General features: G+C 42.1%; 2 protein-coding genes and 1 long non-coding RNA gene across 4 annotated transcripts in view; 1 reads left to right on the top strand and 2 right to left on the bottom strand.

Moving 5' to 3' along the window:
- The window catches only part of LOC132979843 (uncharacterized), a 700,158-nt gene that overhangs the window by 62,645 nt on the left and 623,940 nt on the right, over positions 1-13,573 (bottom strand). The window lies entirely within an intron of this gene.
- On the top strand, positions 1,180-3,882 carry LOC132980149 (T-cell surface glycoprotein CD3 gamma chain-like). The gene is made up of 6 exons (XM_061046095.1): positions 1,180-1,286; positions 1,522-1,612; positions 2,579-2,788; positions 2,935-3,078; positions 3,312-3,376; positions 3,484-3,882. The coding sequence occupies exons 2-6, from the start codon at positions 1,549-1,551 to the stop codon at positions 3,541-3,543; spliced, it is 543 nt and encodes a 180-aa protein (XP_060902078.1). The 5' UTR covers positions 1,180-1,286; positions 1,522-1,548; the 3' UTR covers positions 3,544-3,882.
- LOC132979839 (T-cell surface glycoprotein CD3 epsilon chain-like) lies at positions 7,393-11,915 on the bottom strand. 2 transcript variants are annotated; one of them, XM_061045682.1, is made up of 5 exons: positions 11,622-11,915; positions 10,957-11,154; positions 10,726-10,869; positions 9,425-9,477; positions 7,393-8,681 (listed from the first exon to the last, which is right to left on the bottom strand). In XM_061045682.1, the coding sequence occupies exons 1-5, from the start codon at positions 11,692-11,694 to the stop codon at positions 8,622-8,624; spliced, it is 528 nt and encodes a 175-aa protein (XP_060901665.1). In that variant the 5' UTR covers positions 11,695-11,915; the 3' UTR covers positions 7,393-8,621. The 2 variants fall into 2 exon arrangements, with proteins under 2 accessions (XP_060901665.1, XP_060901666.1); XM_061045683.1 differs by having other exon boundaries at positions 10,957-11,145.

Below are 13,573 nucleotides of genomic sequence, written 5' to 3'. Positions count from 1 at the left end.
GACTAGTTAATACGCTGCTGTCCCTTTTGCTTGACAACAGCAGGTGCACGAGGCAATAATGCATGTCTTTCATTGTGTGTGTGTGTGTGTGTGTGTGTGTGTGTGTGTGTGTGTGTGTGTGTGTGTGTGTGTGTGTGTGTGTGTGCCAGGTGTAAGCTCTAGGTCACAGGTCTTTGTGGCTTTAGTTCAAACAGGAAGCAGGGTCGTGTTGTGGGTGCATCTCTTTGTACCCTCTCTCTCTCTCTCTCTCTCTCTCTATCTGCTGTGTCTTCTGTGCACAGCAGGGAATATAATTTGTCACACACGGCGGGGTAAAAACATTTACGACACACAGGGAATTGAAATATTAATGTGGACACACACACACACACACACGGTTGTGTCATGTCTGTTTGTTATAAAGGATGGAGCTGCTCCACATTTCCCCCGGCAACTATTCACTATTCAGCAAGTGGCAATCATTTCAGCTATAACACACGGCTGGAGGGGGACTCTTATTTCCAAAGCACATTCTCCTCCACAGAGTTCTGGTCATGGCTTTTGGAGCATATGAAAGCTGTTTAAATGAGTAGAAGAAGAAAGATGATGTACTTTATTACTCCCAGAGTGGAAATTCATTTTCCCCTCTCTGTTATTGAAACTGCTACACAAACACGGGCTGAAGTACACACACATGCATTAAAGCTGGCCACACACTAGACGGTTTTAGGCCTGATTTTCCCCCCAACAACAATCGGGGGGGGGGGGGGGGGGGGGCCGTGATTCAACGGTGGCTACCAGCCTGGGACCCCAAGCAGTGGCCACATTGCCTGTTGACAAGCAGCGTCCATGTTCCACACTTGGTCTGCAGCGAGGCTTGAATCAGTGACCCACTCCCCTCCTGGTTTCTAACTCCAGTCCCCTCCAGACTGAGGAACTGCTCCCCAATGATATAACCTCAGCATGTACTCTTATGTAGTACGTAAATATTGAGTTTGTTAATTATCGACAACTTATTAATTATTCATTCAAGAGAAGAATTTTTCTGTCTGAATTCTGGTGCAGCGAACATTAAAGCAACATGTCGTGAAAGACATTAAGTTCTAATTACACCGGTTTTACAGACACACAAAGACTTCCAGGTGCAGAAAAAAACAACAACAAAGCCTGCTGGGACAGATAATGAGCCAATCACACTCACTTCCTCCATGGTGGCACACACACACACACACTCACAATCACACACTTGAAGAGGCGAGGGCTTGAAGTTTTTAACTTGAGGATCACGGCAGCTTCATAACTCTGAGGTCAGTCGTTCACTGTTCATATCTGCTCGTTCTGTCAGCTGATGTTAAAATGTGCCGTGCACTGTTCTTTTTAAAGTCAGGATCAAAAACCTGAACTCATCGTCAGTAAGCTGTCGAAAAAATGACTCGTATAAAATGGTTGACAGAGAGCAGAAAATGGCGCCCCTTCCTGGTTTCTGTCATTCGCTCGCTCTCACTCACAGAGATCTGATATATTTCCTTCTGTAACCTGCAGAGACGCACACACACACACACACACGCGATGAGACGACAGATACTTTGTCCTGTGTCCCTTCTGCTGCTGCCGCTGCTCTGGACTCTGACAGGTAGGTCACCATCAGATATATATTTTTCGAAGGAGGAGAAACTTTATTCAGTAGTTCAGTTTTTATGACTCTCATGAAAGCAAATTAAACTCCAGTTTCATTCTCGTTTGTGGTGTTTAATTTGAGCCAAAATGATGTCGACTGCAAACATTTCTTGTGATGAAAACATCTGCTCACCTGACAAAACATTACTGTGTGTCTATTCCTTTAAACTGAACTTCATCTAATTTATAACGGGTGATAGACTCGTCATCATGAGCTGTACGAGAAGGTCGGTCGGCCTCTTCAAGAGCGGCGCAACAAGCATTAGTTTTATATATTTTCAAGGCCATTATTGAAAACTTCCACCTCACATCACAGACCTCTTGGAGTGAAATTTCAGGCACCTACATGACCCGTTCTTCTGATTGGCTCGTTCTTAAAGCCCCTCGAGCTTTCACTGAACTCTGCAAAACTGCATTTTCTTTTGATGCCTCAAATTCATGGAGCGCCCTCCAGCAGACTCTGAAGATCGGAGTTCTTCCCTCGCTTGCAGAGTTTAGGAATTTGATTTCTAGCCACTTTGTTTTCTAATTGTAAATGTTTTGAATAGATCTCTGTGGTTTGTTGTTGTCGTTTTTTTGCTTGTTTTAATGTGTTTGTAATCTCGTCGCCAGTGAATATGAGAGAATCCTCAGTGTCCTCTCGAGAATAAATAAAGGTCCGATTGATTCGAGTAGTTTACTTAATCAAGAAAATGCAAATGTGTGCTGTGTATGTGGAGGTAAAACCCTGATTATTTCCTCACATCTGAAGTACAGTTTGAAGATGAATAGACGTTAAAAAAAAATGTTGAGTCGATTTAGCAAAATGACATATACCTGGCACCAAAGAACCACCACAGTAATCCATCTTAGTTCACGCTGCTGCTGGTGATGATCAGGGTCCTTTGCTTAAAGTTGAACGTTTTCTTTTTTTCCTTTACAGAAGCACAAACACCACCAGCTATCCTAGAGGTGAAACCTTTCACTGATGGCATCGAGGTGTCTTGTGGTCCAGGGTATACAATAAAATCCCCTAATGGTAATAAGGCTGAATCCCACAAATTGTCATACAGGGACAACAACACAGGAGAGTACTCATGTGTGAAGGACGACGGACACCCTGAAGGAACAAAAATCTTTGTGAAATTTCGGAGTAAGATCTGCAGCCAAACTTGACCTTTTGTGTTTCCTTTTTTCTTTGGACTAATTTGCAATTTTGTTAATCCAATAATTGCATTTACACTGAACTCTACGTACATGCTCAAGAGACCTGTGTTTTCTGTGTGTCTGTGTTTGCAGCCTGTGACAACTGCATCGAGCTCGACACGGGTTCCATCGTGGGAATCGCTGTTGGAGACGTGGTGGCGACCATTGTGATTGGAGTGGCCGTTTACATCGTCGCTTCTCAATCTTGGATTGGTCCAATCGCGTCCAACAAGAAAGGTAAATCAGTCAATCAATCGAACAATAAATGGACATTTTAATCTATCAGTCAATGACAGGCTTCATTCACAGTCGCTCTAGTCGTTAGAGAACATGAATGGGGTTGTATTAAATTTAGGCAGAATGTTTTTTTTCAAATAGAAGTCGACGTATAAGCAGTAAAATGCACTCATATGGTTTTCCTCTCATTGCTGATATTTTTATATAAATATTATTAACACCTGCATCCCCAGGCTCTGACAGACAGCATCTTGTCCCAAACGAGATGAGCAACAGAGCCTCTAACGACCACTACCAGGTACGCAGAAACACCATGGGGTCTCTAATATTTGATTATCTCGTTTAGAAATGTCGCCATAACTGAAACCCTTTGTCTTTCCTTTCCTCCACCTTTCCCTCCTTTAGCCTCTGAAACTCAGAAGTGGTCAGAAAGACACGTATGACGTGCTGAGTAACAGAAGATAGATGGCTGACAGCCCCCTGCCTCGGACGCCAATCACTCCCCCCCACCACCCCCGCTTCGAGCATACTCTTCATGCGACCTTGAAAGTTATCTTTAATGTCTACTTGTTTCATCTTTCCATCTTGTCTCATTTGCATGCCTGTAAGATGTTGCTTCTAATGAGCGGCTCGTTGACCTGCTCAGAGTTTTTCAGCTGTTTTTGTTTCTGTAGCCTTTAAATCATCCCGTGTGGTATTTTTATTAAACGTCTTTAAGGGCTGATGATGCAGACAATGGAGTGTTATTTCATGAAACAAAGCTGATGTTACATTTATATAAAATTAAAGATTGACAAATAAAAACTGTTCTTTGTTGTCATCTTTGCAGCGATTACCAGACGAGGAGAAATAACTTTTTTTTTTGTCGGCTTAAGTTCAAATTTAACTCACATTTTTTAGGTCCACCTCAGTAGAGTGAACATTTCAGAATGGATGCTAACTTCCTGATTTTGTGCAGTCTTGTTTGGATGCATCCTTTCAGGAAATGAGTTGTACTTAAACACCCACAATGCTGTGTGAAATTAAATGTAAAACATCACTTCTTGTGCGCCTCCAAATCAAAACAAACGAGGATGGTTGCGGCCGGTTTCGGGTAACGCGCCTTTCAAATGTGAAGTTGTTAAATTGTTAACATGCAGTGTGAAGTTTTGTATTATTCACTGAGCCATCGTGCAGATCACATCTGAGTTGGAGTGTCAATAACATGAGGCGGGCTGATGATTCCACTTCCACCCTGAATGAATCAGACCAAGTAGGAACAAATATCGGCCTACTGAACAGGAGGTCCTAACATGACGACATGACAGCACGGAGAGAAGGGACTGTCTACTGTCAGATGTGGAGACACTTTGTAATACAGAAGCACCCTCTGTACCCGCGTCCGGGTGACAGCCTTTTAGAGTCTATTTCAGTCTGTTGAACCAAACGATGAGGAATATAACAAAGAGTGAGCAGTGGTAAGAAGAATTACTCAATGAGTATGAGAAGCAGAGCAGGGAGGAAAGTCTGGAGAGTTAAAATAGCAACAAAGACACGACGAGGAGGAGAGGGAGAAACTTTCAAACTAACTGTGGAGGAAGCGTCTCGTTGTCAGATAATCTAACTGCTTTAATTCTTTGATCATTTCTCCGAGTCTTTCGCCTCACACTCGACGCCGCTGTGGCAAAGATACAAACTGCAGCTCTCTACCTGAGGAGTACCGAGATCAAACGAGGAAGCTAAGACAGCTCGGCTCAGTAACACAACCGACACACACACACACACACACACACACACACACACACACAGACCTATTCTGACTTGTTGTTTGTGTTCTGCATGATCCGACCGCATGTTCTCCTCGAGCAGATGTAGACCTGTGTGTGGGAACAGTTAGAGGAGCTCATTTGAACCGCCGCCCCCCCCCCCCCCCCCTTCCCCCGGTATCTCTTTGTTTTACTCTCACACAAACACACAGTAGATGAAGATGATACGTGTGGGAGTGTTTCCACTGCACAAACTGAGACGCACACTGTGTCGCTGAATGATGAATTAGTAGAAGTCTGAAGAAGAGATTTTACATGTCATGTTTCCATCAGTAAAGACGTACACACTGACAGCTGTGTGTGTGTGTGTGTGTGTGTGTGTGTGTGTGTGTGTGTGTGTGTGTGTGTGTGTGTGTGTGTGTGTGTGTGGGGGGGGGACTTGGAATTTGTTACATAAACATCTCAGGCGTCGTCCACAAGTAGGCGGGTATCTTTGAAAACATTGCTGTGCGTTCTGACCTTTCGTACACAAACTGCGTTTTAAGTCACTGAAAACTCACTTTTAAAAAAACTCCTTCCAGGGAGAAGATGCTCAGAAACTCTGTTTAAGGGCGCGGTCACACTGGCCATCTGTACCGTGCCGTACTCAAGCACGATTGGCCCCCCCCGATTACCTCTTGTACATAACGTCGTAATACAACGCGTGCATACTTTATGTTATTATGAAGCGTGCTCAGTTGACTTTGCGTCTTATTTTAAGCCATTTTAATCAGACACAGCCATAAATAAATTAAAAATTAAATAGACACGCGGCCGAGTTAGCGGCCGAGTCCGTGGCTCCACATCGGAGAACAACACACAGAACATGAAAGCTACTTTGTGTCTTATATTGTGTCATGTTAGTCAGATACAGACATGAAACTCTGGATTTCTCTATAATGAAGGCTGTCAGCGTTGTGTACCTGCGTGCTTGTGCTCGTGCATGAAGTGTACCGTGCCGAAGTGTGCCAAAAGCCAAGTGTAACATGCCGTGCCTGAGCACGATACGGAGCGGGCACACTGGCCAAACGAACTGGACTTTAGGGTTGAAGCGTGCTTGGGCACGGTACGGATGGCCAGTGTGACCGTGTCCTAAGGTGTTTCTGTGTAGACGGGGAAAACAGAGTTTTGTTCTTGTAACTTAAAGCTATGCGCCGGTTTCTCCTCCGTTTGACGCCATCGAGCGACGCTGTCACTTCTGTTTACATGAGATTAGTGCGATGGCAGACGTAACCAAACTAGCGCTGGTGCTAACGTCGTTAACTGGACTTTTTTACGTGCTCACACAAACATAGTCAGAGTCACAGTTACTCTCCCACTATGTTGACGAGCAGAGACACCTGAATGGACGACTTTGTTAATGAAATGGTCGTTGCAGAGGGATGGCGAGAACATTTAAGCATGTCAAGGACATCGTTGTTGACTTGGTGTGCTCATGAGAGCTGTAACTGTGCATGTTGCGTTTTCATGTGGATGAAGATGTTTTTTTTTGTTTTGTTTTTTTAGATTAATTTTGGGGCGTTTGGTGCCTTTTTCTGAGCGATAGGAAAGTGGATAGAGTTGGAAATCAGGGATAGAGAGAGAGAGAGAGAGAGAGAGAGTAGGGAATGACAAGATTTGAACCTGGGCCGTCCGCTTGGAGGACCACAGCCTCCATATATGGGGCGCACACACTAACCACTGCGCCACCAGCGCGCCAGACAAAGCTTTTTTTTTGAGAACTGAGAGCTTGTGGATTATTTGTAACGGAGAAAAAAAATATCCCCCTACATGTGGACTAGACCTGAATCAGTGAAGGGATCCTTTGGTGTGTTGTACAGAAGCACTAAGAGGACATTCATCCATACATTTGATTTTACTCTTACTCTGTCTTATAGAGATAACAAGAACATTTTGGTTGATTTCTCGAGATCTTGACTTATTTATCTCGATATCTGGGGATGATGATGCCGGCTCGTCATTCATTTGGAGATAACGAGAAATGAACTCATTATCACATGATGATACAGCGTTGTTGCCCTGAGACAATGAGATAAATAACTCAAGATAATTCATTTTTCTACCTTTGACATTCATTTTTATTCTGTTGGTGTCAAAATAAAATAAAATAAATGGAAAGAAGTGAGCTGAGAAAGTAAATACGGGAAAGGAAGAAAGACAATCTGACGAGCAAAGCGAAACAAAACATGACGTGTTTCCATTGTGAGTACAAAAACAAGCATGTTTCTGCAATGAGAAATGCCAGATGTTTCCATAGGCGGCCTGCCGTGTCTCTGACAGAACACAGTATGTAGTGTTGGCTCACATTGATGCTGATCGTGTGCATGCATGTGGGCGCTGTACGGATATGAACTGAGGCTTTGATGCTGCCTCATGGTTCACATATCGCATTTTTATCCGCGTGAGGATCTGAGTGTTATTTCCGATTGTAGGTAATGAAGGAAGTGAGAACGCTGTTGTCTGTGGTTTATTAATGAGGCTTTACAGTGACAAGACGTTTAAGGCAGCAGAGTGAAATCAGACAGCAAAGTTGATGATCGTATTATTTAATGGTAGGTAAAACGCTGTTTTTACAATGTGTTGGACATAAAACAATAAAAAAACAAGTTCCTATTTATTTAAGATAACAATAGAAATGAGGATGTAACTGTGACATCATTGTAAATAAGATGGTATATGTACAGTATATATATATTAAAACACTCAATGTCCACATTAATAAGTCTATAAGGGATTTCACACTTGCAAAAATCTCCTGAAAAACTCCTGTTCTCCTGCCAGACCCCTGGTACTTTTTCTGCTTCAAGTCTGAGTGGACTGATGTGAGAACGCAGCAGGATATTCTCCAGAGAATTTAGCTCGAGCCAATAGGATGGGGGAGTGACGTTTATATACTGTGACTGCCGCACGGTGCATAGAGTGTCTGCACACGGGCGCTACGATCTCTGTGCACGTAATTAAAAGGCTGCTTTATGTTTTCTGTTCTGACAGTATATCGTTCTACGCTCTCGTGGATGTTGTCATTCCGTTGGACGACACACATAGCAGTGATATGATAAGACAAATATTCTCACTATAGCGTCGTATAGTGGACTCTGTTGCTTCATCCCCTACTTCCTCCTTGTTTTTTTTACATCACGTCTTACCTCAGGAGACCCCCACCCGTCTGACAGCGATAGTCTCCAGCTGTGAGGAGCATGTGTGAACAGACAGGTCGGGAAAATCTCCAGAGCAGAGCAGAGCAATATCTGAAATTATCTAGGTTTTTTTCAGATATTTTCAGGAGTGGATATGTGAAATCGCTGTATCTTTATGATCCAAACACATCTAATACTCGAGCGAAAAGAAATGTGACTTTTTGTGCCGTAAACTGAGGTCAAAGGTGAAGATGATATTTTTCTGGAACACTTGATACCGAAGGAAGTTTCAAATGTTTTGATATACCGTAATGTACATCTGGGGAAAATCCGATCAAATAGACTCTGAATTAAAAACAAAACACTTTCCCCCTCAATGACACGCTATGAAATATGAACATGGACCAACTGATTCAGTCCTGTTGAACCACAGTGGTGGCCAAATACCTGGACAATTAAAGCCTTAATTACCAGGATTAAGTAAAAAAATATATACAACTGTTTTTTCCATTAGGTTAAAGCAACACTTTAAACACCAAAGCCGATGTGTGCACAGTCCTTGGAGTATGATTTCTGCTCATGTAAGTTGGTTGTTTTTCAGTCGAGTCATTCGAGGCGTCGTTTATCCAGTCCTGCTCACCGTAGAGTATGGATCCTGGTTGCGTGTGTGAGGGTTGAGTGGCTGCCAAAGCACATCACAAACAGGATTAGTTTGAGCACAGAGTCATACACTACCACATTTAAATTACATGTTTTTATAAGGACTGATTTTTAAAAAGATTGATGTCCTGGAATATTATAAAAGTTCAATGTTTAAAGGTCACATATCCTGCAAAATTCACTTCACCATGTTTCCACAATATGTGTCCCTAGTCTGTCTACAAACACCCCAATGATGAAAGAAGTCCATCCTCTCCGTCTTTTGCCTGCTCCACTTTTCAGAAAATGTGTGATCGAACAGGCCATTTGGAGATTTTCCCTTCATGACATCACAAAGGGCAGTAACCCCTCCCCCAGGTGGGTGACACTCCCACAGCTATGTGTTTGTTCTGCCCTCTGAGTCTGCCTCCTCACCGTAAACAATAGGACATGGAGCGAGAAAGACCGGGACACCCAAGCCCTTCCAGAGAGGGGGCGTGGTCAAACACAGCTCATTAAAACATATTTAAAGGTACAGACACAGAAACAGCCTGTTCTGAGCAGGGCTGAAATAGAGGGGTTTATAGACATGATCAAATACACTTTGTAAGTGGACAAAGTTATTGTGAGCTAGCAGGTTAACTTTTCCTCTCCTAAGCTAGGCTAACAAGCGTATCTTTGGTATCAATCTTCTACAAAAACTTGAAAAAGTGGATTTTGCAGGTGGGTTCATAATCATAAAAGTGACCCTCATCACGGATCAGAATTGGTCGAGACAACACCTACCTCATAGTCAGGAGATGGGAGAGGTGGAGCTCGGCCTCCTCTGCGAGCAGGTGCTACAAGATAATAACAGAAACATGTTTGACCATTTATTTGCGACTCAGAAATGACTTTAAATTGATTATTTTAGGTTGAGCATGCAGATAAGTAAAGCCCTTTTCCCACATGCACAGCTCTTCAGGGTGAGGTGCATGTGTGAACGCACACAGCCAAAAGTTTCACCCCACTTTATTCCAGGTTTTTACTGCCCGCCTTTTTAATAAGTTATCTAGAAGAAGTTGGAGTGAGCTGAAGTGTGAACGCAGCAGATATTATTCAAGATATATCCCTGCTAACGAGTGGACAGGAAGTGATGATGTTTAAATCATGCAACCAGGACAAAACATTAGGGATCTTAATGAAGCCGCTTCAAGCTCCTTTTGTGCTCGCCATCATGTTTCTTTTTTGTTAGTATAAGGCCGATTCCTAATAATGTAATAATGTAATGATAATGTAATAACGGTGCAAAAACAGTCATTATCCTGTTCTGCTGTGTCGCCATGTTGGATGTGTTGTAAACATTACACTGCAGCACCCTTTTATTAATTGTGTCCTGCCTCTCTCGCTGCGAAGGACAGGTTAAGAGGGAAACCATGAAAAATGTGAAATCAAATACATTTCACATGAGCAGCCTGTTCTCAGGCAAACAAAAGCATGTTTTCTGACCCGTCTCGACCTCCACTCTGCATCGAAGCTTTGACAATACAGAGTCACTAAATGTAAACTGAACCTTTACCCAAGTCCATCAAAAAGTTAAACAATATTTCTTAAGGCTGTATCGGTTTGGCAATCGTGTCGTTGAGTTCTTTTTTCTGTACTCTCTTACTTGTGCTGTGTTTTATCTAGATCTTATGCAACATGGGTAATGTGCAATACATGTAGAGTTTTGGTTTTCACTGGTATATGCTTTTCTGTTTTCATGTGGATTGTGTTTGATGATTCTATCGTGGAGGCAGCGGAATGTTTGCAGCACTTTAAGTGCAAGACAAATTTTAAAATTGTATCACCGCATCCTACCTCATCATATTGCATGGAATCATATCGTATCATACTACATCACCTTGAATCGCATCGTATGATATCGTATTGCATGGCATCTTATTTCAGCGCATTATATTGCATCGCATCGTTTTACTTGAGATAATTGAAAATAATTCCAGAGTTGTAAGAGCTACATGTCTGAACCTTTGTTCCTGTTGATATTCTGCAGAGTGGTTCTGCTAACCTTGTTCATTGATTTGTAAAATACTCTAATCTTTTCTTACCTGTGGAAGCATTGGACGGTCCATCTGAGCGTCTCTTTTTGCCACACGTGTAGATAATCATTATCACAAACACCGTCCCGATCACGTCCACAATGATGGCCAATCCAAACAACAGAGGGTCGAGCTCGAAGCAGTTCTCACACGCTGAAGGAAAGTAAGAGGCAGCTGACTGAGGGGGTCGACAAAGATTACTAAATAATAAATAATGAAGAGTATCTTTTGTTAACTCACCTTTTCCTTGCACGTAGAAGTAATACTTTGTGTCTTCTTCATTCACACAGTGGTAAAGGCCTTTCTTTCTGTTTTCATACTTGAAAACATATGTCTTATTCCCCTCTAGGTCTTTCATCTCTGAATTTCCTTTTTCATACCACTTCCCTGCTTCTGGACATGTCATTGTGACATGTTCCATCCAAAATTCTACACCACCTTAAAACACATGGAAATATTTTAAGTTATTAACCACCCTCATCCTCCAGGACGTCACAGTGAGTAAAGAGAACAATCAGAGAGCTGAGGTCGTCTGTGCTTTTCGAGTTTCCCCGATGCTACTGTGAACCACATCATGCCGATCTATGACGACAAGGAGTTTCCAAAAAGATCTCAAAATAAGGAACAAATCGATAAACATTTTTTACATTTCCTCCAGAAAATGTAGTTGCATTATTACCGAAAAAATGGTCCAGCAAATTAAAACATTAGCTGTAAAAGTTAAGAAATTTACAGACAGTCACATTTCAAAGCTCTCAACACGGCAGTAGGGATGGTAGAGGGGCAAACGATGAAGCACAGGAAATGAAGACTTTTTGAACATTGCTCTTAGATGTCAGTTTTTTTCTGCAGAATGTGTATTAAAAAAATATTTAGAAATTGTACCAATAATAATGAAAACATACCGTCACCAGCATCCACAGGGGAGATGAAGAGCAGGAGGACGGTTAGCGCAGCGCCAACACCGATGCTCGTCATTTTGTTCAGACGACTTTAGCTTTGTGTTCTGGTTTTGTTCCTGTTGTTGGTGTTGGTTCTACTCCACAGAGTTGATATTTCAACGTATTCAGAACCAGATATAAGAAGAAACTAATTTAAAAAAAAATGTTCCTGTTGGAAAAGGCAAAAAAAGAGTCAGAGAGGAGAACACTTGAAGTTCACTCACTCACTGACTCTCTCTCTCTCTCTCTCTCTTTTCTTTCTGACTCTTGTCATCTCTCTCTCACTCACTCACTCACTCAATCACTCACACACACACACACACACACACACACACACACACACACGCACGCACACACACACACACCTTGTAACCCACAGGAAGCATTTCTTTTTCAAGATGAGTAAACAGTTACACTCCTAAATGTCGGCCATCTTTTTGAATGTAATTTGCTCTTAGATATTCATAAAATACGAATAAAGAGGAGCCACGCAGGGTAATGTTTGTGATAATTTGATCCTTTTTTATTTTACTCTCGTTCTGTTTTGCATGATGTTTATGAATCATTGTCAGGTGTCAATAGAAAATGTGATTCACCTGATGAAAAAGAAGTTGTGTTCAATGACAGAAGCCATTATTATTTTAAATCAATTGAGGGTACCTTCATATTTCACTTGTGACGGCCCTGCCATGTGTGTTTCTCCTGGTACTGTTGTGCTGTTTTCTGTTTCAGAGCTTTGGCTTCCTCTGGTGGTCGGTTATGGCTTGCTGGCTGGTTACTCGGAGACCCCGCCCACCTGCCTACCTGTGATTGCTGACTGGCTTCACCTGAGTGGAAGGACATATGAGCCAGGCTTTCTCAAACCTCTGCCATGGCTATTTTGTGAACCCCAGGTAGAGATTTTTTGTATACCCAGGAAAGAAACTCATTGAGATTAAAAATCTCTTTTTGAAGAGCGTCCTGGCCGAGACGGTCAGCAGCACAATTAACAGAGTTACACACAAAAAACGAGCAGCCAAACATACAAATACAAAACATACATTAGACATGAAAAGACACAAATAATAAATGTGAACAGCAAATGTTTGTCAATGTCATCCACAGACACATCAGGGAGAACATCTACAGCCAGATGTTTCTGCTTCCCTTAAAAGCATCCAATCAGAGAAGGTCGTTAAGTTTCAGCTCTTTTTGTGATTCGTTCCAAGTACAGGGAGCAGAAAACTTAAACGCCTTTTTGATGAGTTCAGAGTGGCTAAAGTCCTCGTAGCAGCGGTCATGGGTTTGAATCTGACCTCTGCGGCCTTTAGCTGCATGTCATCCCCCCTCTCTCTCCTCCCGTTTCCTATCTCTCTTCAGCTGTCCTATCACATAAAGGCAAAAAGGCCAAAAAACTAAAAAACAGTAAATGTTTACGTTTGTGGTGGAAGATTGCTATACTTGGCTGTGACTAATGGGGATCCAAATGAATAGTGAAGAAAAATGAATCATATATGTTGCAGTCCACATTAAAGGTGTCTGAGATGTTTCCTCTTTATGTCAGAGGTTTACAAAGAAGGTTGTATATCTATGAAACTAGAGTCACATATTGCCTTTAATTAATAAAAAAGTACGACATGCAACAGAGATGAGAGCTGAATATCAGCCTCTCTGATCTTTCTGACACACTCTATAGTGCAGTTACATCAAAGTGCAGCTCTGCCCCCTAGTGGTTCAAACCAGTAACCGACCACTTCGATAATGAACTCTTTTAAAGGTTTTCTGCTCTGTTCGTCTCACTGGTTGTTTTTACTCTTAAATAGAAGGTCAAAGAGTGCCAGTTCTGTGGTTTCTGGCATGGAGAAAGATGTATATTTTCTCACATCCATTAAATAGTTAAGATTACTTTATATTTTGATATGTTAAAATGCAAAACT

This window comes from Labrus mixtus, chromosome 9 (genome assembly GCF_963584025.1).
Source record: "Labrus mixtus chromosome 9, fLabMix1.1, whole genome shotgun sequence".
NCBI classification, from domain to species: Eukaryota; Metazoa; Chordata; class Actinopteri; order Labriformes; family Labridae; genus Labrus; species Labrus mixtus.
The sequence above is the reverse complement of the archived record's forward strand: the minus strand, read 5'-3'. Positions and strand labels throughout refer to the sequence as shown.